Source organism: Equus przewalskii, chromosome 24, assembly GCF_037783145.1.
Source record: "Equus przewalskii isolate Varuska chromosome 24, EquPr2, whole genome shotgun sequence".
NCBI lineage: Eukaryota > Metazoa > Chordata > Mammalia > Perissodactyla > Equidae > Equus > Equus przewalskii.
In genome coordinates this window covers 13,063,313-13,090,284 of record NC_091854.1, presented here as the reverse complement: position 1 = coordinate 13,090,284, position 26,972 = coordinate 13,063,313, and the positions used below count along the sequence as shown (strand labels likewise).

The following is a 26,972-nucleotide window of genomic DNA, read 5'->3' as shown; positions in this document are numbered from 1 at the left end:
ATACTACAGTATTTTTTAGAGTTGTTGACAAATCGATTAATTAAAAAAGCATACAAAGAGGTATCATTTTCATAAATATAAAATTCAGAACTCTATTTACTTAATGAAGGCTACTATATGTTCGAGGAATTTTAGAATTTCACAACCAAAAAAGGCACTGTACATAATATATACACAAATATATTTTAGATATCTAAATAAAGTAGATTAAAACACATTGTCAGATAGAAAAAATAATTTTTCATTAAATTATCTCTCATCGAAAACTGTTCTTTTAAAAGATTTCTAATTAAATTATCTCAAATATATTTGCATACACTTAAAAAATAAATAAGTACATTTTTAACTTCAGATCAATGTCCATATGTTTGAGTATTCATATTTTATGATAACTCAGATAACACAAATCATCACTTGGTGGTGAGACTCTAATATACAACACCCTTCATGCATTTTTAAAGCTTAAAAATACGGAATTTTGTTAAGAATAGATTATTTTTTGGCATTTTTATTTCTCTCATTCTTGAGAATAAAAAAATTAGAAATGTAGTTTTCTAGTATGCTAAATGAATAATTATTTCAAGAGTAAGCACTCAATTCATGAAAACCTAGGAAAGAAAATTTGTTCTATTATTAGTCTACATGAAGTAGTTAAATTTAGGAATTGGACAGAAATAAATATGAAGTGATTAGAATGAATTTTCAAAACAGTATACAAAGACTTGAATTCAGTTCAGATAAACATATTTAGTAGTGGTATACGTGGCAATGCCAACTGTGTCCTGATTTTTTTAACTGTGTTATTAAAAAATGATGGTTATTACACAGAGTCTTAACTCTGACCATTACTTCATTTTAGTCGATGGCAGTATTGTAAAATCAGTAGCAGGGCTATTTTAAGACCTTATTAGACCCTTGGTCATTTTAATTTTGAAAGTATATCATATCAAACACATTTAAAAATCCATTTCTATTTTAAACAAAACTTTCTGCAGTAAAATTTTTGAAATCTTTTTAAAGTTTTGATTTTGAAATTATTTTCCTATGAGTAATTCATTATTCAATAAAAATAACCCAATGATCATTTGAATCAATATCACTGGAAATCAGAATGTACAAAGTAGTAATGAAGAGGAACATAAAAGGAGAAGTGTAAATATAGTTACCTCACCTGCCTGCCAGGGTAACCACGTGAACCAATATTACCAGTGAGTCCTGGAATTCCCTGAAATGAAAAATAAAATAAATAAAACAATACAACACAGTCAAAGGAAGTCCAAGGAAACAAACTTGGTGCAATTAAAATACCCAAGTTTGGAAAGATCTTTTCTCCATAAAAATACTAAGTGTCCTGCACATTGATTATCTAATTGAAATAAAAATGAGCCAAAATTGCCAAATAAAAATGAATAAAACTGTTAGATTAGGGCCCCAAATAAGACACTGATTATTAATAACGATAAATCTAGGATGGAAAAATCCAGTGCTATGTAAGTAAGGATAAGACTTTTTCTAGAGAAAGAGTTGGTACATTTCTTAATAACCACTATCTTTTTGGAAAGAATTCCTTATCTCAATCACCCTGCAACTCTCCTTTACTGTCTGAGCATGAGCCCCAGAACACTAAAAGGGGCAGTGAACTTCAAAACCAACCTCTTCTTCGTTTCTAAAGTAAACTTATTCTTACAGAAAGTCTGATTAAGTAAATGTATATTAAGTGGTAAACACCTGTATCACGACAGAGATCTTTCTAAATATTCACATAGTAATTTTGGATGGTAAATTCATTTTAAATTGACAACTCTGTATTCTTCATATAAAACAAAGTTCAAAGAAGGCTGATATATGAACACTCAAACTTGTAAGAAAGGAAATTTGCAGCAGAACCAGGTGGAAAAGTGAGAAGAAATACTCCATTTGTTTCTACTGTCTTTCATTGATACATTCTTCATTCATTCATTCATCAGTTTATCCAGAGTTTAGGTATATTAAATAATTCTTGAACCAAGGAAATTCCAGAAGACTGTATATTGAGCTGCCTTTACTTAACCTCAAATGCTGACAGCAATGGTAAATTTCATAGATTCCTTATTTATTATGTAAAGTTCATTTCTTGCTTGTTGTTTGTAAAAGAGACAATAAAAGACACTAGCCCTTTGCCCCTCTGCTCTGAAGTAGACAGAAGAGTGTAACCTCCAATTAGAGTTTAGAAACCTTATAAAACTCCTAAAGATTTGGAAAATCTAGAGAAAGAATAGACTAAGGAAAAGGCAAATGGAAAATGATAGTTGAGAGTTTTTGCCCTCCCAGTCTATTAGACATGTAGGCTCCTCATATGTCTTTCTCTCCACTTTCCTCAGAATCCACTTCTCAATTTTGTTCTCTCTCATTTCTCTCCATCATCTCTCCCTATCTTCTCTTGCTTTAACAATTACCATTTCCTGACCACTTTTTTATGTGCCAATCACTATGCTAAGCACTATACATCTACTTTACATGTATGAGGGAGATACTCTTCTTCATTCTACATATAAAGGAACTAAGACACAGGGAAGTTATGAAACTTGCCCAAGATGCCACAGTAAGAAAGTAGTAGAGACTGGATGAGAACCCAGACAATCTGACAAAAGTTATATATGTGTGGGTGTGTGTGTGTGTGTATGCACACACACACACACATATATACATACACATACAGACATCTATACGTATATATATGACAATGTACAATTTAACAGACTGTGAATAAACAGTGGCCTTCTGAAAATTACAGAATAAAATTCTTGTCTACATGAGGAGAGATTATGTCCTATCAATTTCAGAAACCATATTTATGTACTAAACATTATCTTGTTAATATTCTATGTAACACATAATACTTTATTCCTTTAATAACATTTATTGTCTACCTATCATGTACCAGGCACTATTTCAAGTATTTTATATGTATTATCTTATTTAATGTGCTCAAATACTATAAGGTGGGTATCATAATCCCTATTTTACAGATGAGAAAAATGAAACATAAAGTGTTTGTCACCAGTGGAAAGTTGCTCAGCTAATAAGTGGGAAGCCAGGATTTGAATCAGCAAGTCTATCTCCAAGAGATCACCATTCAAGGTTGCCTCCCTGGTGTAGATCTGAAGTGCTAATGACTTCCAGTAGTACTCTAGGGAAAGCCCTCTAATTATAAGATTTGCTCCAGTTTACTTACATTTGCTTCCTTTATGCCCCATCCAATTCTAAAATACACAGGCCTATATCCAGAGAGTCATAAAACCTTATATTTGCGTATGCCAATAGAAAGGAGTGAAATAAAGCGAAAAGGTTGTTTTTATTCTGTAGGTCACTATCTGGCTACTGTCAACCATCATCCCTTTCATTCCTTTCCTAGACAAATTAGGTTAATTGACCTCTATTAAAAAGCAATCTGTTTTAAGACATAAATGAAATCTGATTTTGAACAGATTTTCATAGAGGGCGTTAAGGCAACATGTAGAGATCTAACACATTCCAGCTGCACAGAGAAATACACAAAAGAACTCCACTTGATGGCTAAGTTCTGCTTTACTGGAATGGCAGTAAACAAGTAAACGAGGAAGCCTTCAGCATAGTCTTACATGGCATAAACATATTCTAAACCAACCACATCCTAAAATCATTGTGACAACCACAGAGGCTCAAAAGAAAATCAAAACAAATACTATGACTCAATTTACTATGCACTTAAAAATGGTTAAAAAAAAAAAAGTTGGGCCACTTAAATTTGTAGCTTGAATGGAGGAATTTAGACACAAAGTTATATGTTTAGCCCCTGGAGAAATTAGGAATAGGAAGCCTTCTTCAATCCCACTTGTAAGTCTAAGCATAAAAGCACATGCTCTGAATCAGTCAGACTTCAGTGAGAATTCCACTAGTGCTACCGTGGGTCCTCTCTATATCTCAGTTTTTTCATTAATAAAATAGAACAATAACATCTAGGTCACAGGATTATTACGTGGAGAAAACAGAACAATGTGTAGAAATATATTTAAGAGTGGGGATAACTGCAATAATTCTTAGTGTTGCTGAGCATTAAATTAGTCAACATATGGAAACATTCAACAAATAATTCTACTACTAGAAGCTGTAGTTAACAGTAGCACAGTTTGGCAACTAATAAGGACTCAGTAAACAACAGTTCTTACTACTAGAGCTTGCGTAGATGAGAGAATTACTTTTCCAAATGTTTGCTGACCAATTTCCAAATATTTGCAAATTTTCCAGAAGTGAATGTCTCCTAACAAATTAGTTGTGCTCCTCCTAATGTCCACAGTGTTTTCATAGTTAAAACGCAAAATGATTTTAGTTGTTCTTCACAGTTATCACCAACTTTGCCTTTTTTCTAGAAATAAATAGAATAGAAAGGAATACCTGACTCCTAAATATGTTTTCCAACCTTTAGAATTGATTTTAGACTATTCCAAACAGGCAGAAATAACACCTCAGAACACTAACAAGTATACTAACAGAACCAGGTTAGAGAGCAGTCATGAGAGAACTGTTCGCTCCTGACACACAGTCGATTTGTTACTTACTTGTGAAGTATCACGTTTTCTTCATTGGAATACACACATTTCTGCCAAAGCACTATTCTAGGGATTTTTTTTTCCTCCCCAGGGACCAATCCCTCCTGCTCTTCTGATTTTTGCCCAAAAATGCCCAAATGCTTTTCAGAACTTTGATCTTCAGGAAACAAGAACTGTACCTGTTACAGATACATATATCACTTTACTTGCCCTGTCTAATAATTAGTAATCTTGAAAAATTGTGCTCAGGGACTGAACAGAGCGTACTGCCCCAGTTAACATAAATGAAAGAGAAAACTGACTTTATTTCTTCATTTACATCCTTCCCTCAGGGACAATCCATCACATTTCTTTCTGGAGCTCCCTTTAGGGCTTCCTGAAGCTCTTTGTTGTATCTCCAATTACGGTATCCTTCCCTCCAGTTCATTTCCTTTTTTTTTTTTTTAAAGATTTTATTTTTCCTTTTTCTCCCCAATGCCCCCTGGTTCATAGTTGTGTATCTTTAGTTGTGGGTCCTTCTAGTTGTGCTATGTGGGATGCCGCCTCAGCATGGCCTGATGAGCAGTGCCATGTCTGCACCCAGGATTTGAACCAGCGAAACCCTGGGCCGCCAGAAGTGGAGTGTGCGAACTTAACCACTCAGCCACGGGGCCAGCCCCCCACCAGTTCATTTCTAATCTCCTACCCTTTTCACTGCTTTATTTATACTGACCTAGTACACATTCTATTGAAACACAAGAGCTGTGACTTTATTTTTTTCCTATATTATTTTCTGGTAGGAGGGAGAAGGAGAAACATGATCGAAAACTAAATAGTTCCCAATCTATTTGACTTTTAAATACAAGAACATGTGCAATTCTAACTAGGATTGCTATTAAAATTTATTTGCATTTCCTCACGCAAGGGACGGGGAACTAACAGCTATGGATAAGCTTTAGTAAACAGGCACGCCCCTAAAATTGTACAACAAAACAGATGTGTGTATGTGTGTAGACACACACAGGGGCATGTACGTGCGTGAATATGTGTATTGTCTGGGGAAAGGATCACAGCATTTATGAGATTCTCGAAGGGGCTCTGGAACATTTTAGGCAGAGAGTAAACGTCAGTCTGGGATTTGGAAGAAAACAACAAAACTATAAGAGATGATCAATTAAAAGTTTGTCCTGCACTAAACAGACTGAAAATCATTGAGAAGAAAAACTGAAATAGTGGAGAAAAGTAATCACTCAGCAGAGTTCCTTAATGTGTGTCTTGTTCACTGGAGAAGATACTGGTTTAATGAAGGAAGTACTTACTTGTTCACCTCGGAGTCCTGGGAGCCCTGGATGTCCTTTGGCACCCTGCAAAGGTAAAGGTGAAGACATGCCATTGAAAAGTAAACCCATTTATGCCAAACAACTAAACATAGGTTCTAAGTTGTCTTTTACGCCAACTTTTGGTTTCTTCATCAGTACAAATTTAATTCTTATTAAGTTTAATAAGAATTTAATTTTTATTAACTAGTAAATTAATTTTATTAATAATTCTTAATTAATTTTGAGTGTCATTTGAATGATTTGTTATTATGAACTAAAATAGTAGCATAGTACTGACAGAGAATAAAGAACAGCATCTTTTAGAAAAGGCTGGTATCTCACAATGGATCTGCTACATTTTGCTGAAGCTTTCTAAAAGTTGGTTTTAGTTCATTAATGCTGAAGCAAAATGCTCTCAGACATAATCTGTTTGTAATTATTGAAAAACTGGACCATATCCAGGCAGTTTCTTTAATCCAAATCATTGTCATAACACTCCATGAATGAGCTAAGACAAATGAAAGAGGTTGCTCACAGGTCCATCAGAAGGGGTTTTATAAAGCTGTCTAAGAAATTAGCAACAAAAATAAGTTTCCAAATAATAGAACCAAAATCAAATCTTAATCCGTATCATTAACACCCAAAGATATAAAATAAATAATATCCCTTTTCCTCCAGAAAGATCTTCTTCTATGAGCAAAAGGGAGGAAGCTTAAAGGAAGGACAGAAAGAAAGAAAGAAAGGAACACTTTGGAGCTTGTTTGTATAGCTCTAATCAACAATCAGTAAATCAATCTATTGTTTACTAGATTTTAGCATACATAGAAGAACAAAAAGAAGATCCTTTTTTAAGAACCTCATAGGATATTAAACAAATTATAACTCAAAAACCTGAAATAAATTATAGTTTACAAATACAAAAAACTTCAAATTAATATACTGCAAACTGAATACAAGGTTTGGAGGTTTCAGGATATAGAATAATGGAGTGAAGAGTTATTCAGGGATTAATCACTGAGGGTTTTATTAACTTGGATTAATGAATTGGAGAAGAAAATGATGTTTTGGTTAGACAAGGGGGAAATTAGAAGAGACATCCACCTGAAAAATAAGGGAATGATTTAAGTAGTTTTTAAGATATTAAACTTAAAATAACTGTAAAATGTTTAAGTAGAGAGGTCTCTTGGGAACCAGAAAGAAGACAGGAAAAAGCAAGCAGGTAAGTTTGGAGACAAAGATTTTTGTGTTATCTGTACACATATTAGTAACAAGGGAGTAACAGAAAGAAAAAACAAGGCAGCACGGGAAAAGGCCTGTCCCCTGGGGGCTATTAGAAAGAGATCAGAGAAGTGGCCATGAGAAAGGAGGGACAAAAAGTAAGGGAGAAACAAAGGACTTCATCGAGCTGCTTACTATGTGCCAGACATTGTGCCAGCCACTTCCAAATACCTCAGTTAACTCTACGGCAGTCCTATAAAGTAGGTATTTTCTCCATTTTTACAGATAACTAAAGTGAGCTCTCAGAAATTAAATGATTAGACCAAAGTCATGTAGGAAGTAAGGTGGAATCATATTGGTTTGATAGTTAGATTCACCAAGAAGTGAGTAACCTGTCCTTGTATTTACTTTATATGCCTACAATTGTTTCAGACTCGGATACAGGCTGGGTTGTCCTCATTCTCATCAATATGTTCAAGCATTAATTATAGACCACCAAGAGAAATCAACCAAACGAATTATATTTCATAAATCATGGTATTATTAAAGTTACTCATTTGCCAACAGCGTCTAATATATCCAATGTTTTGACTCAATTTCGCTGTTTATACTTTTTTCTAAGATAGCTAAAGATCAGCCTAATTACAAAATATGAAACATATGGTTCTCAGTTGTCCAAATGTTACACAGGATTCCACAAATAAAAATATCATCAAAGCTAAGTTTTTTCACTTTTTCTAACAGTAGATAAGAAACTTCCTCAGCGCTAAGACAATGGCAGTGGCTCCCTGGGATGAGGCAGCAGCTATAGCAGGGTGGGAGCTAAAAGCTCCTGGGAGAGCATCAGGAGGATGAGGAATGAGGAGCCAGGGTAAGAGGCACATAGGCAGAAACACTCCCTGCCGTGGGCCTACTCCTTTTGCCTTGTTTTTTGTTTTTTTTTAAAGGATGTGTTTATTTACTTATTTACTTTTATTTCTGTGAAGACTTGAGTCTAGCTACATGCTCCTCTTTCTTTGGCCACCATCTGTTTTTCTGACCAGAGTTTCTTCCCTCCCTAGCCCATGGGGAAATGGAATGCAGTGGTGGTACAATTGCTTCTTTAGCTTACTTTCCCTGATGCACTTGATAATAGTGAACTAGACATATTAATCATGGTATCTCTTGTATGTACAATTCCCTTTGAAGGAATTCTTCCTCAGTCAGAGACTCTGATAAGGGGGAAGCACCACACAGTCATGATCTTTCCTACATGAACTCATTCCTATCTATCTCAGCCACAAGAGATGGCACTTGATCTAAGGGAGGCCAATACAAAGTCTGGGCAGTAGCCTATAAGGTCACTTGGAATCAAGGGTTTTGCCTAAAGGAATGCGAAAGAAGCAAATTTCAAGCATATACCTGAACTTCCCCAAGTAATCAAAATTTGGATACATAAATAAAGGGTTTATCCATAAAGAAAATAGTGGTACATAAAGAAAACAGGTCATTTTCACTTTGCATGGCAGCATAGGACCATAAAACTCCATACAAGCTGAAACCAGGCAAAGCAATCTTAATGAGAAAAATTAAATTGTTCCCTGATTTTTAAAAATTTTTGTTAAAACATTAAAAACTCTGTCCGTTATAATTGTATAGGAAAATGAAAAAAAATGTTAAACTAACATTTATTTAGAACAGTGCAATATAAAACATTAGAAACATTGAGAACTAAATTGTCATCTCTTTGAAAAGATTTATGAAGAGTAGTTTGAATAGTGCTTGCCGCCTTCTTGTATAAATTACCATCCTGAGAAAGCAGATTTCCTACGCTTTTACAAATTGTCATATTCCCTTCTAAGTCTGGATCAACTTACAACATTTTATCCTTTGCACTTTTAATACCATGAAATAGCTCTAACAGTTCTTATGTGAAGTTTTTTTGCTGGTGTCACCTGCTCTAGGACATCTCTGTCCTCTTTATCACAATTCTTTCCTCATTTATGTCAAAGAGTTCGCCTTCACTAAGTTCCTCTGGCTGCATATCGAAGGTCTCTCAAATGGCAGCAGTATCTCAGGGTCAGAATTTTATAATTTCATTTACGTTCGATTTTAATTTCAAGTCTTGTGTAAGCTTTCTAGACAGCAAGCTACTTGAAGGCAGGAACTATATCTTACTTACATAATACGACTTTCCTGAATGAGTTGCAGGACAAAAGAATGTGAATAAAACACTTTAGAGATAGATTTTATCTCAGGAAGGAAACTGCTCTTTTGTTTGAAGCAACTTCCCTGGATCTTTTGCTTCTGTCTAGTCTCAGGAAGCTGAGGCAAAGGTGGGCTACCCTTGTACATAATCTTGTGAAAAGCAACATCACTAAGAGATTAGACTTAACTAATCCTACTCAGTCTACCTAAAATAGGATGAAGGGTGTTTTGAGCCAGAGAACTCAGGGAAGATAAGACAGGAGACGAGACACTGATTTGAGAAGCAGACCATTGGAGGAAGATGACCACTAGGACCCCGTGAAAGGCCACACAGTCAATTAAACTTAAGAGCAGCAATGTTCATTCACTCGCTAATAATATGTGCTTGTTATGTGCTGGACACTGGGCTGAGATACCGCAGTAAGTAAAATGAAGTGCTTGCACTTTAGGGCTCCTAAATCACTCATATATTTCCCTTTAGACACTGCTATTGCACTGTTGTCTGAAAGCCAATATTAAATTTTCTTTTTCTATAACGCAACAGCATTAGTTTACAGATTAGGTAATTCCATGTTTCTAATAAAATTTGTCAAACACTGCGGGACTCATGTTAGCAATGCCTTGGGGAATACAAAGGCTTATAACCATGTCATGACCAAAATAACCAGAGAAAGCTATGGCAAAATTGAGAAATAGTGAAATAGTGAAAAGACGGCCACAGTTGATCAAAAAAGAAACCCAAGCAACAATTCAAAATGAGACAAAAATCAACAACTATGAGAATGTAAACACTTCTTGAGGGAAGGCAATAAATTTCCTAAAGTCCTAAGAATAAGGACTTTAATTACTTAAAAAAAAATTAAATAGAAGAATGATCCCAAATAACTGGAGAGCTTGACGAGACTTAAATTATAGGATGAATACTGCACAAACCTCTCTTCCCCTACTTCTTGGAATGTACTTCCTTCAAGCACACAGAAGACTTGTGCCAAGCTTTGTCCCAAACTCCTCACAATACTGACCCACTAACCTCCTTTAATTAGTACTCAGTTTTTACTTTGGTCCCATCAACCCAGTTGTAGTCCTTCTCAACTATTTCTCATGGAGATATAAACTAATTCTCAAAATGGTGCTACATGATAGATAATAGCTTTTTCTGAGAACACAGAAACTTTTTTAAAAACTTCTGGAAACTGGAAATACGTTTACCCAAAACAATTTATACCATTATTGTTAGAATGTCAATCACAAAAGCCAGACTGACGGAAATATCTTTGGACACAGGGAAGTTTTCAAAGTCCCACAAATTAGACCTCTTTAGCAACCATTGGCTTGCCTGTGGGGGATTTCAGTACCGTGTTGCCTTGTTCTCAGCTTCCCCTACCATTAGTGGGAATGGTGGATTGCAGGGGAGATGGCAACAGTGGTGACAGCACAGCCCCTAAGCAGCAGCATCTGCATTAGACTTTCAGTACCACACTTGAATCAGGAACCAACCCAAAGTAAAACGTAGCTCTGCAGAGTTTCACAGAGATAACGGGCAGGTAAAAAGATTATCTACAGAGTTAACTATGGAACAATGGAACTCTCCTTATTTCTCTCTCCAGGCACTGATTTTATGCCAATCCTGGCTTTTTTTAATTGTTCTTCTCAGTGACATTCAGTATTGTTGTAGCTCCTTAGTACTGTCCTTACTTTAAACAGCTTTTGAGGGAGTAATAAATCACAATGCATTCCACTATGATGCGTTCAGTTTTTCCTTTCCAACTTTATAAAGACATTTACTGTGTACATTACTATGTAATGGAAAGATTTCTTTTTAAATAACTGATTTATAATTATCGCTAAACTATGGTAGCTAGTATTTTTTGATATTCAGAAAAATACTGCCATACATTATTCATAAAAATCTGCTTTAAAATGTGTACATCATAGTTCACAATTGCTCTGAGTTATACCTTCATGCTAAGATGTACTTAACTGCTCCCATCTGGCTTATCCTCTTGATCCTAGAAAAATTGCTCCGATTGAAATCACTGTTGATATTCTTACAATTTTAAATTGCAGACTTCCAATATTAATATAGCAACTGATCAGCCATATTAAAAACCAATTTAAAAATCCATCTGGAATCCAAGATCAGAATTATGAGGCTTGTCATCCATCCAACCCAGCATGCACTCTGGATCCAACTTATCTGCTTTTTGGCACAAATTTAGACCCTTAGTGAGAAGTGAAAACATGCTTCATTCCTAGGAAAATAAGAGTTACATGAAAGTGGCTAGCTTGAGGCAATGTGACCAGTCAACCTGGGGAAACACATTGCTTGTTAAAGATGTTAATACTGGTTAAAAAAAAAAAAAGTCAGGGGGAGAGAGATAAAAAGAGGAAAAGAGAGAACTAAAACATCTACTGAAGAGTGAAAAAAATATTGCTGCCAATTTACTTGCTTTTTTATTTCTGTCTCAATATTTTAGTCTTCAGAATGTTTTTTATATTAATCTTCTGTTTATTTATCTCAACAGTTTTCATAAGCTGTCAGTGTTCTCCACACATGACTTTAAGAATTCATCTAGTACTTTAGGGGTAGAACTGCAAGGATGAAGGAAATGGGAGTTCTTAGGTATAGCTAATATAAGCCATTCTCCTGGCATGGATCCTGTTTGCAGGAAATAACTGAGAGTGACCTAGGTGGTTCAAAAAATGAACCAAAATTAGTAAGGTCCATAAAAACAGCTCATAACTTACCTGAACATTCTACCCAATAATGGGTCTTGCCCTTTCCCCTTCCATACAAACTACGGGAATAGTCCATCAAGCTCATTTTAAATGTATTTCTATTGTATATTCATATAAAAGTAAGACATGCACATAGATGGTGTAATGGAAACTTGTCCCAAGTCTGCTATGTGGAGAATTAGTTTAGGTTTAGATTGAATCCTTATGTCCTTTCTCCAGAAATATTTGTTTTGTAAAAATCTGTACATAGTTTCCATTAACAGACACACTCTGAAAAGGGGGAAAACATTCTCAGAAAAACTACAAAATCATCTCAAATCTTTCAACACTATTCTGAACTACTGTCAAACCAGAGTAAACCATTTATCAGGAAGTAATTCAGTTTCTAAATATTTTCAACTAAACCTTCTCTGGAGAAAATTCAGCTACAGCTGCTAATTGATAATATGTCAAGATCCCTGGCTTCTAAAGGATCTACTCCTATTAAGTGACTATAAAAGCCAGATTTAAAAGTTTAAAAAATCATATAAGAGAAAAAAAGTCTGTGAAAGATACTCAATCCATGTTCCCTTTTGTTTAAAATAATACAGTTATTTCACTTTACTAGACTTACACAGACCAAAAAGAATATATTAATCTTAATAGTTTAAAATACTGATGTGCCAAGACTCAGATAGCATGTGCACCGGTCTTTGGAAACTAGTATCTTCTGTCTTTAGTAAGTATACTTCCAAAGTTAAAATGATAATCTGCTGTAAGGGTTAGAATCAGCCTGTTTAGGGGCCGGCCCCATGGCCGAGTGGTTTAGTTCACACGCTCCACTTTGGCGGCCTGGGGTTTCGTCAGTACAGATCCTGGGCGCGGACATGGCACCACTCGTTGGGCCATGCTGAGGCGGCGTCCTACATGCCACAACTGGAGGGACCCACAACTAGAATATACAACTATGTACTGCGGGAATTTGGGGAGAAAAAGCAGAAAGAAAAAAAATCAGCCTGTTTAAATTGTCTCTACAAACACAGAGACAATAATTCTTTATATGCTCCTCTGCATAGTAACCACTCACCCTTTACTTAGTGTTTCCTTTTCTGCATTGCTAATTTCGTGAACCACAGGCATTGTTTAATCTTAGCAAGTAATAATTTTTCTCTCACATGTAGTGTCATTCTTTCAGATGCAATAACTATATATGGAATATCAAATAACACAATTAAGGTAATTTCTGTATTATGAGATCTTTTTTGTTGATCCTATTCATCAGTACAGTTTTCTTGGAGGAATACTTAATGGTCAGAGGCATACTGAGTGGCATTAATCAAATAGATTCGTGAGTGTATTTCAAGACCAATTCTGTTAGAAACGATCACTCTGCAGTTTCACGTCTCAATGGGAGCAACCAACAACCTCAAAGGAGCTAACAGATGCTAAGTACTATCTAGGATGAAGAGTAGTCTGAAGACCATAAAAATAATGGTGTGGTGTGGTCATACTCCATGAGATCAAAACCTTTTTCATCATTTTACAATTCAGTCCTTTAACAGGGGCTATGAAGGAAAGCAAACAAGGTCAGGATCCTATCCAAAACCAGATAAACAGCTGATGGTTAACATTTATTAGGGGTTGCTATTTGTCTGACACTGTACTGCATAGATTATCTCATTCCATGTTCCCAACAACTCTCTATGAAGTGGGTAGTATCTTCACATTTCACAGAAGAGGCAACTGAAGCTTAGAGAGGTTAAGCAACCCATCCAAGGGCAATGGGACCTAGAAAATGGCAGATGGGATTTGATCCAAGTAACCAGCCCCTAAATACCTCCTCCAACCTAAAGCTCTCAAGAGGACAGGAATACGACACTAAGACACCAACACAGCTCATTTTCATATGTATTTAGACATCCACATCAAGTCAAATATTGCCCTCCAATATTGCGGGGCCAGTAAAACCTTAGAAAGAAATTTTGTGTCTTCCTTATCGCCTGTAAAGATAAACAACTCAGTGTTTAGGAAAAAAAGCTGAACATATAGAGGAGAATTTAGACCTGTGTTAACATGCTAGACTTGTGTTAATATGAGTTATCCCCAATCCTCACTTCGACCCTACCCTTCAGGCCTCACATTCATACACATATCACGGCACAGATTATTATTTCCTAATAAAATGAGAACCCCATAGAAAAGGCTAAATGTATTACCTATAACCAAGTGTACCTCACTTTGGACGTAAAAAAGTTAAAAAGTGACTTCAAAGTTTCAGAAGTAGGTTACTGCCTTAATACAATAAAAAAAGAGAAAAGCTTCAATATTCTATCAGTGATTTTTTTACTTTCTCCACCATGTGAATTTTGTTCCCCACCATTAATTGAATTGAATGTTTTATTTTTCCTAAGACCCTGCCTTCTGTGGTCACCACTTTCCTGGATTGGGGCAGCATACTAATTCCTTTCGCTGAGAAAAGGAATTTAAAACATTGGCTTTGGGCTCCACTTCAAAATGAGATTTTAGGAGTTGAAGAGCTCCCAGACCCATATGACATCAATTAAGTCAAAGTAAAACTAACTTCTTACCTTATCACCTTGCATACCAGGGGGCCCCATTAATCCAGAAAGGCCTCGGTCACCCTAAGAACAAAACACAAATAGAGATTTAGTGTTATGAAAGAGAGTTGAAAATTAGAATTCCCTTGCTGCAGGATTTCATCTTCGACGTCATGACCTAACCGCACTCATGTCTGATCTTCACAATCTGGCTCAAGTTTCACCTCGTTTCTGACACCTTTTGAGACCGTTTCCGAGGCTCCCAGCATTTCTCTCTTGCGGGGCTGAAAACCTGCACTGTACTACACCACCTCCATGCCCCGCTCCTTTTTCTCTGATGTTTTTTTCTCTAGGAATGCCCTTACTCCCAAAGCTCCTGTCGTTCCAAAGTTGACCCTGTTTTAAAAAACTCAGAGATTACTTAAAAATTCTACAAGCGCTTTGTGGGGCATCCGTGGTGGGCTCAAGCCTGCCCTTTTCAGGGAAGACCTGCAGCCTAGCGGGACTCCGACGCGGAACCTCGACGCAGGGCTGTGAGGGGGCAGGGCTAGGTTCACGAGGCACACCAGGGAAAGGGTCACTTCCGCTTCCGGGGCGGTGCTGGTGCTTTCTGCGGTACCACCGGGAAGTAACTCCAGGGAAAATTTCTTAGAAGTATCGTGTGCTTGGCTCCAACAGACGAGACTTCGCCGGTTCGGGCCGGCTGCCTCTCCCTCCACCTGACTCTGGTAAGAGCCCGGAGCCCATCTTGCGGTAGGAGGAGAAAGTGTACCGGTGAGGGGGAAGGAGTGTCTGTGGCGGGTGGAAGCAACGAGGAGAGACACAGAGGAGGCTGTGTGAATTGACAAGGAAAAACATGTCAAAAAGGAAGGAGGGGTAATCTTGAGCCAGTGTACACCAGGTGCACTTTCCGTTTACCTCCCTTCTCTCCCTTTGCACTGTGACAAATTTATCGTGCGTGAAAAACGTAGTGTTGTTTGAAAGAAAAAAGGAGTACTTAGATAATAATCCTAAACTCCTTAGCGACTGTTAATGTTGTTTAATTTTTAGTGCATTATCTACTTGAATATGTCATCAAATTAAACAATCAGCAGAGAAAAGGATGTTTCTGATTATTAGCAATGGAATGCTTTTCCGTTTGTTCTAATATTCATTTTAATGCTTCTTAACATATCTTTAAGATGGCTTCCATTGACAATGGGATGACCAATTTATACAGATTTTTTTTTTTTTTTACATTTATTACTCTGATGGGGGGCTGGGAAGGGAAGCTGCACTAGGAGACAGGAGGCTCATCTCCTTCCACTAGCTCTAATTGTGGGTGGATCACTTGTTCTCCCTTCACAGTTCCCCCGTCTAAAAATGGGAACAATAATAATATCTCACATGTGGGAAAAGAAAAATTACCACTATTTAAAAGTTATTTTTGCATGTCATTGAGGTCCCAAAAGGGCTTAAACACTTATGTATGCTGTATGAGAGATGTTACTTAGTGGATGTTACATAGTGAAGGACTAGCCCCTGCATTTCTTTTAGTGTTTCATCATTAACCATATATTTATTGTAAAAATGGCTAAATGGTTAAAAATAAAACACAGTTTCCCAATCTCCCTCTACTCCCACCAATGTTTGTATTTATTTGTATTCATTTGTGTATATATATAACTAATATCCTGCATCTGCAGATATTTGAACCCAATTTACTGTAAATATAATTTCTTTCCTTTCCTTTGTTTTTTCTTTGGTGAGGAAGATCAGCCCTGAGCTAACATTTGTGCCAGCCCTCCTCTGTTTTATGTGGGTCTCAGCCACAGTATGGCTGACTAATGGTGTAGGCTAGTGCACAGGATCCAAACGAGCAAACCCAGGCCGCCCAAGCTGAGCATCCAAACTTAACCAATAGGCCACAGGGCCAGCCTTGTAATACAATTTCTAAGAAAAGTTTTTGAATTTTACCATTTTAGAAATATATCTCTCAGTTTTAAAAGTTACTTAAAGCTCAATGGCAGCATACTATTAAATCCTATATCTTACTACTTTTCTCCTACATAGCATTAACCACAATTAGTATATGAGTAATTCAAAAAGTAAAAAAAGACTGACATACTTCCAACCCTTAACTCCCATGCTGAGCCACCCTATATTGTAAATATACAGATACTGTACACATACTGAACCACTGTATTTTGTACAGGAAAGCCACAAGGAAAGATAAAACCAAGCATTTGATATAAATGTGAATGTTTAATTTGAGGAGTTTATTTAAAAGCAATCACCAAAACAGAGTGGACCTCTAATTTCTAATTTTTTTTTTTTCATGAGGAAGATTGGCCCTGAGCTAACACCTGTGCCAGTCTTCCTATTTGTTTTGTATGGTGGGACCCTGCCACAACAGGGCTTGACGAGTGGTGTGTAGGTCCACACCCAGGATCTGCACCTGCAAACCCTGGGTGGCCAAAGCAGAGTGCGTGAACTTAACCAGTGCACCACTGGGCCAGCCCCTGATTTCTAAATTTTAAGTAAGAAATTAAATGTCCTGTATTTAGATATTTTAAAAGATGGCATTTATATTTCTTTCTCAAATTGCAAGGTTGTTTTTTTACTTGTAATAACTAAGGGGCCAATGAAAATATTGTGTTCCTAATAGTAAACTTCCATTGCCTTGTTAAATTATTTAGATTCAGTGACCTCAGTTACATCACAGCAATAAAGTTCTTAAGATTCTAGATAAATTTTTTTTTTGTGGACTTACTTGTTAGTATATCTGTAAAGTCCATTAAGATAATGTGATGTCTTTTTAAGTTTTACCAGAGTTTCTGTAAGCCAATTAAAAGATCAGATTTCAACCTAGAAACCAAAATTATTCAGGGATTTTAAAAGTTTGTGACTGTATACCACCTAAACAAAAACATCCTATAATTGTATCACATTCATCAAGTGCTTGTGTAAATAAAGCTTCCCAGATGTATTCCTAAAGACTCCATTTGTAGACATCCTCACTGGAAAACAGAATCCTCCTCCTAATAAAGATTTTGTTGCTATCTTTACTTTAAAATGGTAGTTTCTTTTTACCTAAATATTTGTTTATTTCACAGCATTATGATAAAATCAAAAGCATACTGGACTAAAAATCAGAAAACTTAAATATATCATTAACTCTGCCACATACCATGAGTCAATTAAATTCTATGAATTCTGTTTTCTCAACTGGAAAACAAGATAATAATGACTGCCTCTCTCACAGTTACTGTGGGACTTAAACAAGATAAAGAATGTGGAACTATCCTAAAAAAGGTGTAAAATGGCATTGGAATTTATGTATTATTGTGTACATGCATATCAAGAGCAAATTTTTTATGTTAGGACCACATCTTGCTCTAATTTTTTGCCTCACTCATCCCTAATTGTCAGGTAGTATGATGGTAGGCCACAGTAGACACTCAATAAAATTAATATTAAGATTTAAATTGATAAATTAAGCTGATGATATAATTCACTTAATTCTTCAAATATTTCTTCCTTCATCAAAATCCAATAGTTCTCTATCGTCTCTGTCTGATACCCTGTAAATTCTACATTTAAAAATGATTTTAGGGGCTGGCCCCATGGCCAAGTGGTTAAGTTCATGCACTCTGATTCGGCGGCCCAGGGTTTCACTAGTTCAGATCCTGGGCACAGACCTAGTACCACTCATCAAGCCACGCTGAGGCGGCATCCCACATAGCAGAACTAGAAGGACCTACAACTAGAATATACAGCTATGTATTGGAGGGCTTTGGGGAGAAGAAGAAAAAAAGGATTTTAAAATGCTTGAAATATATCACCATGATATTATTTCACGGACAAATAAATACCTTTTCTCCAGAAACAGCTTGACCTGGGGAAAATCCTGGATCTCCTTTGGGGCCCTAGATAAAACAATTAGAAAACGCTTGGTGAAGCATAAATTACAATATAATATATCACACTTTCTCAGCTGTATGCATCATTAGATGCTATACACATTATATAGTATTAAATAAAATTATTTTAAATTGAGATAGGCATAGATTATTTACTTTCTTAACATATATATTTGTTAGACTTATTTTTAAATGCTGAGAAGATTCCTAAAAATTCCCCAGACATAGCTGATTTTTTAAATCTAATAAAGTTATACTACTATTGAAACATCTTTCTTTAAGGGACTTACATAAAGGCTCTATTAACTTTTCCATTTTTGTGACATCTTGAGTTATAACTCCTATTTTAGCATTGGAAAGCTAGTTACTTTTATTAAAAGAAATCTGTTAATGCTAATTTTTAAAATTTTAAGGTATCATTCTAAGTTTAAATATTTTCCAAAAATCTTGCAATTTACATAATTTTTATAATAAAGAAAAAATAAACCCTAATAATACCTCTAATTGCCAAAATACTTTTCACACTCTGGGAATCTTTATCTTTTACATTTCGAGAGAAATATGACATTAGCTTTCAACCAAATTTTTTGTGCAATATTAATCTTTCTTATTATGCATACTAGCAAAGCATCTCTTTTTCTAACTGTTTCACATCTCATAAAATTAAGAGGCCAGAACTGACACTCTGTATAATTCATATTCTGATTTCATTACCATTATTAACTAATAATAAATAACTTCTCATTCCTAGAGATTTCTAAATGCTATTTTCACTCTCTGGGAAATAGGGAAATAGTCATGTCTTCTTTCACATATTCAGGAATGCTCTCAAAGAGCACTCAAACTGACTGATGAAAGATGGAAGACCAAAAGTCAAGTCCTTCATGTTCCCCAGTAAGTCATTTCATTTTACAAGTTAGAAATCAGTCTTCATTGGCAAAGAGTCCTATGTTCCAGAGAAAAAGAAAATTTTTAAGGAAAAAGTTGTTTTCCAAGCTGACCTCTTCCCTTCAATAGCTGTCACCACTTCTACCTCTAAGGCTACAATTTTAGATCATTGATTACAAAATTATGGGACTCGAAAAGCAGCTTTAGTGATATGTCAATATTTAAGAACTCAACTCTTTATCAAAAAAGAGGTAATATACTTGGAATTTATGAGATATTAGAGCTTATCTAGTAAATCACATTTTTTAGATAAAGAAGCAATGAGGTCCAGAAGGTTAAATGATTTGCTTAAGATTGCTTAGAAAAGTATTGGCAAATCAGGTCAATTTTCTTTCTTATCTCACAATGTCTATAAAATAAACATCTTATTTATTAGTTTTAATCTTTTATTATAACACCTAACCAATTGATTTGAGGCAATATTTACGAAGAAGTTTAGAAAAACTTAAGAAATGATAGCTCTTGAGAAGTTTAAATATAATAAAATCTTTTGTGACCAGTGTTTTTACTTATAAATCTCACATTTAAAATCCTTATTTTTAGGTCCCATTTGAATTTGCTATTATCTTTCGGCTTTCTTAATAACATCAACTAATTTAACATTTCACCCTCCATTTTAAGAAAAACAAAGAGAGCAAAAGTAATCAATTAAGAAATAAAAATTAGATTTAAAAACAGAGCTTTTTCTTAGTCATAAGCTTTATACGTCGGGCAACATATTTAAAGATATTTGTCAAATCTCTTTTATTTCCACTCAAATATGTTTGCTCAACTCATGTTCTAGAACCAGAATTGCAAGTCAGCATGAAGGAAATGCTCTTAACCTGGCCAGTTGTATGTTGATCCTTCCTAGTATAAAATGCATGAAGCAGAGATTATTGAACATGCCAACTTCACCTGAAATGTCACAGAAGTAGGGCATACTTCCCACCATTGAAGAATACTCCAACATCTCTTACTTTCTCCCTCATTTCGTATTAATTGTATGACTTCTGATGCACATTTAGTCAGAACTGGCTTTCCAAATCCTCTTTGGAATTAAATATAATGTTTATAAATTGATCATAATTGACTTTGACCTTCAATATGGACTTCTACTCACTCCTATATGACTTTTGTTTAAGGAGGTATATATCCTTTTGAGTATGAGTAAGAGGAAAAGGAAGTTGCCAGTCCTTTATTACTCAAAGGATTGCAAAAGTCCCACCTACCCCACTGATCTACTCCAGAGTCTAAAATCCTCATTATCAGAGTCTGTCTTTTAGTCTATCTTTTAGATGGTTATTGGATCTCCAGAGGTCCCTCTGTCTAGGGAGGGAAACTCTTTAAGGTACTACACTCATTAACATGTTAGAATAGATTTATCAGATTAGAATCCATCCAACATAATGGAAAGAGCATTGGAATTTGGAGTGAACAGACTGAACAAGTCATTTAATCTCTGTGAATTTTAAATTCCTGTTTTGTAAAATGGCAATAAGAATAATACCTACCTAGATTACCTTGCAAAATTTAGGATCAAATTCTCTATAGATTATAAATATGTCAGTAGTTAGTATGAGAAATAATAAGACTAAAGACTATTAAAATCAATTTTATAATTATTGCCATCTTGAAAGCAGAGAACACAACTCTTGAATGAATGATTGATGGAGCAGCAAAATTTTAATGAAAAGAATTCTGAATTGAGAAATTCAGAGTATACATGAGCTAAATTGGGAGAATACCATAAAAGAAACTCGAAATGACATGATCTTGTGGTAGCGCCACTTGAATATTCTTGATGTTAACATTGCTAATAACTACACAAGATACATAATCTCAAGTTTAAGCATTACACTCTATAACGAGCACTTCCTATCTTTTTAGTTTACTCTCTCTAAACCCCCACAACTTTAATAATTATTTGACCCAGTGGAATTGTTAGTATGTGATCCCATCACAGTTTTACTGTCTTGTCCCCCATGTGACCTCCCTTCCAATACTTAGCCAGCCTAAATATCAGGGTCTGACATTATAATCACTCCCTTGCATACATAATGACACCATTGCTTCTTTCTCTCTCTGTCTTGTAAACTTACCTGGCAATTCTTAAATCTGCACTCTCCACCTGCTCTGCCCTGTCCTTCTAGCAGCTGAATGTGACTAAGAGAAAACAATCATGCTGACGAATCTCACTTTAAATTCCTGACTGCTTACATTGATTGGTTTGTTTTGCTTTTTGATGTGTCCAGTAATTGCCTTAGTCAGTTCACTTTCTCATTTTCATAGGTGACTATTTCATAACTTCTCTGTCTTCACTCTAAGCTGATGATCTTACTTTCAACTTTCACAAGCTCTCATGACCAAATCCACTACCTCACCTAAATCTGTTCCAAAATAGTCTTCCTTCATAACCAAACCCCCTCTCTCACCAGAATATCATTGGTGCACTGACTTCCCTGAATTATTTTAATTTTTACTTCTCTCTAGGATAACTGCCATCACCAACTAAACATACTGTAATTCCTCTCATCTTAAAAAACAACTTTCCAAGCCCACATCTCCCTTCTCTGCTCCATTACACTGTTCCCTTTTAGAGAAAAACTCCTAGAAAGTTGTCTATGTTAGCCAGGAGACTTCTATTCTCTCTTGGACCTACTCCAGTCAGGTCTTTGTTCCTACCACTATCCTACCTCATTGATCATTCTTTCTCAGTCTCCTTTGCTAGTTCCTCTTCTTCTTAATGTATTAAACTCTAGAACACCCCAAGAGTACCCTTGGGTACTTCTCTTCTCTGTCTACATTCATCCCTAGGTGATCTGATCACTTCTGTAGCTTTAAATTTCATATATATACTGATGTCTCTGAAATGTATATTTTTAGCTATGACATGTCCCATGAATTCCAGATCCATATATCCTTTTTATATCTCTACTTGGGTGTCAAATAATCATCTCAAATTGAGTATGTCCAAAAAGGAACTCTTGGGACTTCTGGTTCAGATAGTGGCAGAGTAGCATGTATGTGACAAATCCTCCTACAGATACAAGATGCATAAAACAAGTATTTGAATACATAGGAGAACAATCAAAAACAAGACACACTGGAGGGGATTAAACTCTTGAAAGATGAGAACCACACTTGGTGTAGTACATATTTATACAGCTTTTCTCCTAAAGACACTTCTCAGTCTGCACAGAGTGGCTATAATTCAAGTAGAAAACCATAGAACTTTTAGCTAATGGTGTTAGAGGACAGAGTGTGGGGCTACCAAAATGACTGTAAACTGAGGGAGAAAAATCCTAGAAAGAAAGAAGATAACTTCTCCCCAAACCTGGCTATAGACTCTTCAATTTTTGGCTGACCCTGACATGTGCCTGCATGAGATAGATTCCAAAGAGCTCAGCAGAAAGCAACAACTAGAAGGCTGAAAGAATTGAACACAAATTTCAGCTGCGGGCCATCACAGGAGAAATAGTTTGGGATTTGTGCCACATCACTTTAGAGGGACATGGCAAATGCCTTGGTAAACACCTTTCCATTGAAATTCAGGAAAGGCCATACTTTAGAGGCAAATGCTATATCCTTGGGGTAATGGACTCACACCAAATCTATGAGCAAAACTGAAACAAATCTGTACTTTTAAAAAGTTACCAACCCTGTACAAGGGTAAGGTGATGAGCCATTTATTCAACTACCTACAGAACAAAAATGAACAGTTGTCAAAAGATTTCAAAGGAAGAAGACAGAATCTAAAGTTCTTCCACATATCATGCATCATATCCAGCATAAAATCAAATTTTCCAGACATACAAAGAAAAGGAAAATCTGACCTGAGTTAAAGAAAAAAGTGGTCAATACAAACAGACCTCAAGAGGAGCCAGATGTTGGAAGTAGCAGTTAAGGATTTTAAGTTAACCATTATAAATGTGTTCAAGGACTTAAAGGAAAAAATGATCATAATGAATGAACAGACAGAAATATCAGCAGACAAATGAAAACTATATAAAAAGAACCAACTAGAATTCTAGAACTGATAATACAATATCTGAAATAAAAAATTTACTGGGTAAAATTAACAGTATATTGGGGAAGGCAGAAGTAAAGTTTAGTGAACTTAAAGACAGATCCATAGACGTTATCTAATCTGAAGAAGAGAGAACAAAAAACAGCAAAAACAGAGCTCTAGTGACCTGTGAGATAATATTGTCATCTAACTTACATGCAAATGGATTCTCAGAAGGAGAAGAGAGAAAGAATGGAACAGAAAGATTGTTTGAAGAAATAATGGCCAAAAATGTCCCAAATTTGCTAAAAACAAAGCAAAAAGAAACAAACAAAAAACCACTTATAGATCCAAGACATTTAGTAAACCCCAAAAGAGAAATACTTATGAAAACCACCCCTAAATATATCATATTCAAACTGCTAAAAGCCACACAAAGAGATAAATCTGAAAAGCAGTCTGTGAAAAATGACACATTACTTTGAGGGGAATAATAACGTGAATGATAGCTAACTTATCAGAAACAGTGGAGGCCAAAAGATGAGAACAACAAGCCTCTCTAAAGTGCCAGAAGAAACACTCTCAATCAAGATTTTTATACTCTATAAAAAATCCTCCAAAACATGTAGACAAAATAAATTTCAGGTAAACAAAAACCAAGAGAATCCATCACCAGCAGAGCTGCACTCCAAGAAATACTGAAGGAACTTCTTCTAGCTAAAGGAAAGTGACAGACCAGATAGAAACTCAGATCTGTAGGAAGGAATGAAGAGGCCTGGAAATGAAAATAAATGAGGAAATACAAATGACTCCTTTGTCTCTTCTCTTAATTTCTTTAAAAGGTGGTTTCTTTAATAAAAAAATTATTCCATTGTACTGTGAAGTTTATAATGATATAGACAAAATAAATGACACCAAGACACAAAGGATGGAAGTAATGGGTAAATAGAACCACAGTGTCACAAGGGTCTTATATTTTACATGAAGTGCTACCATATTAACTCTAAGTAAACTAGAATAAGTTAAGGATGCATATTGTAATCCCTAGAGCAACCACTGAAATCAATCAATTAATCAGAGATACAGCTGAAATTCCAATAGAGAAATTAATGGAATACCAAAGAATATTTGATTAACTCAAAAGAAGGCAGAAAAGGAAGAATAAAGGAACAAACAACAAATGGGATAAATGGAAAAGAGATGACAATGTAGAAGGCCAAGACCCAATCATACCAATAATTACACAAATGTAAATGGACTTACTGTGCTCCAATTAAAAACCAGAGATTATCAGACTGGATAAACAAGTAAGATCCAACTATACATTGTCTATAAGAGATGCACTTTAAATATAGATAGGTAAAGGAAAAGAAAAATATATACAAGGCAAACAATAAGCATAAAAAAGCTGGTGTGGCTCTGTTACTATCAAACTAGACTTCCAGAAGAGACATATTAGTGAGATAGAGACATTTGATAATGATAAAAGGGTCAGTTTATCAGGAAGACACAACAATCCTTAAACATGCATGAACACAGAGCATGAAAATACATAAAGCAAACACTGACTAACTACACATTCCCTAAACAGTAAATAGAGAAATAAATCCAAAATCATAGTTGGATATTTTAACACTCCTGAAACAACTAGACCAAAAAACCAGTAAAGATAGAGAAAATTTGACCACTACCATTAATCACCTTAATCTAATTGACATTTATAGAACACTACACTCAACAATTGCAAAATATACAATCTTTTGAAGTGCATATGGGATATTCATCAAGACAGATCACATGCTGGGTCATAAAACACCTTAATAAATTTTTGAAAGATTGAACTCTTCCATTGTATGCTCTCTGACCGCAATAGAACTAAATTAGAAACCAATAGAAATAAAATAACTAAAAAAGCTTCTAATAGATGGACATTAAACAAAACAACGTATTTACATAACCCATGAGTCAAAAAAGAAAGCATATATTTTCAATCTGAATGATAATAAAAGACAACATAACAAATTTTATGGGTTGCAGTTAAATCAGTCCTTAGAGGGAAATTTATAGCTCTAAATGTTTATATTAGAGCCAAAATCAATAAAATATTGAATGGTCTATGGAAAAAATAATAAAGTCAAAAGTTGGTTCTATGAAAACACTAATGGAAATGAACTCTTCATTTCTTTCCAGGCAAAAACAAAACAAAACAAAACAAACAAACAAATAAAAACCTGAAATCCTGTTCCTCCTCATTCCAGGTGCTCCCACAATATCAGCCATTTAACTGATTAAGCCTTAGATTATCTTTGACTCTTCTCTCTCACACCATATATGTAATCCACCAGCAAATCATGGTGACTGTACCTCAAAATATATCTAGATTTTGACTACTTCACACCACCTCCACTGTTAACACTCTAGCCTATGCCATCATCACCAATGGCATGGGTTTGAGTAGAACAGTGAAGTAGTCTCTAAACTGGTATCCTTATTTCCATCCTTTTCTTACCCCAATTTATTCTTCACCTGACAGCCAGAAGTATCTTCTTACAACATAAATTGGATGATGTCAGTTATCTACTTAGAACTCAAGCAAGTGAATCTCCAACACAGAGTAAAATCTAACCAGAATCCTTACCTAGAAGGTCCTACATAATCCAGCTCCTGCTCTCTCTCTGATTTGTCTTCTACCACTTATCCCATTCATTTACTCCTCAAAGGCTGTCAAGCAGCCTCTTGCTCAAGGCCTCTGGACTTACTGAGGTGTTTTTTGTTTTTCAACCTTTTCTTCATCAGGATTGCAAAAAATGGTGATTTTTAACTCTAGCATTCTTTCTTCAGTTACTAGCTTTTTCTATAAAGAGAAATTTTCCCTTCATAAATTATTTGGTTGTCCAAATAATTGGTTCAATTATCCAGATTATCCAATTATCCAAATATAGGTTCAATTCTATAGGAAAAGCAAGGAATTTCATAAGAAAATTTTTATTCTTTTCCTTTATTTTTCTTCTATTTACCAGTTTTCCATATAATGACATTGTGGTATAATAAAAAATATATTTAGTCTTTGTCCCTAGTTCCTGGCACAGAGCTCCTAAAACCCTTGGAATTTCCTGAGTCATAAAAGTGTCTTTTGTTATTCCTAACAAGCCCCTTTTGACCACATCTGAGTTTATGCTAATGAGGTGACTCAGGGTGGGGCCCCCAGACAGCTTCAGGATAGGGGGTAGTCACTAGAAAGGCAAACAAGTGATTATTGGGTAGGAACTTAGTCCCATTCCTTCCCCTACCTCCAGGGAGAGGAGGGGAGTGCTAGAGATTGGGTTATAAAAGACTCCTGTACAAAGAGATTCCAACGCTCCAGGTTGGTGAACACACTGATGTGCTGGGCAGGTAGCACACCTAGAGAGGGCTTGGAAACTCAGAGCCCCCACCCTCCAAACCTTGCCCTGTGCATCTCCTTCCATTTAGCTCTTCCTGAGTTGTATCCTTCAAAGTAAACAAGTTAACCTAAGTAAAGTGTTTTCCTGAGTTCTGTGAGCCATTCTAGCAAAATATCAGACCAGCTGGCAGGGGGCATGTGGGAA

General features: G+C 35.6%; 1 protein-coding gene and 1 long non-coding RNA gene across 20 annotated transcripts in view; one reads left to right on the top strand and one right to left on the bottom strand.

The window, feature by feature from the left end:
• COL24A1 (collagen type XXIV alpha 1 chain) overlaps positions 1–26,972 on the bottom strand; it is a 349,075-nt gene that overhangs the window by 279,899 nt on the left and 42,204 nt on the right. For 14 of the 17 annotated variants that reach the window (XR_011532521.1, XR_011532522.1, XM_008516954.2 and 11 more), the window contains 4 exons: positions 18,402–18,455; positions 14,578–14,631; positions 5,867–5,911; positions 1,172–1,225 (listed from right to left, as the gene is read on the bottom strand). Coding sequence is in view for 13 of the 17 variants with exons in the window: in XM_008516954.2 (XP_008515176.2) it covers positions 1,172–1,225; positions 5,867–5,911; positions 14,578–14,631; positions 18,402–18,455 (207 nt within the window). In the remaining 4 variants the exon portion in view is untranslated. Of the gene's footprint in view, positions 1–1,166; positions 1,226–5,866; positions 5,912–14,577; positions 14,632–14,968; positions 15,078–18,401; positions 18,456–26,972 lie in introns of those variants that run through there. The other 3 variants (XM_070592574.1, XM_070592573.1, XM_070592572.1) reach the window with 2 other exon arrangements.
• Positions 15,126–26,972, top strand: part of LOC139079168 (uncharacterized) — a 196,059-nt gene continuing 184,212 nt past the window's right edge. For all 3 annotated transcript variants that reach the window (XR_011532523.1, XR_011532525.1, XR_011532524.1), the window contains exon 1: positions 15,126–15,275. This is a non-coding gene — a long non-coding RNA (uncharacterized lncRNA). The remainder of the gene's footprint in view (positions 15,276–26,972) is intronic.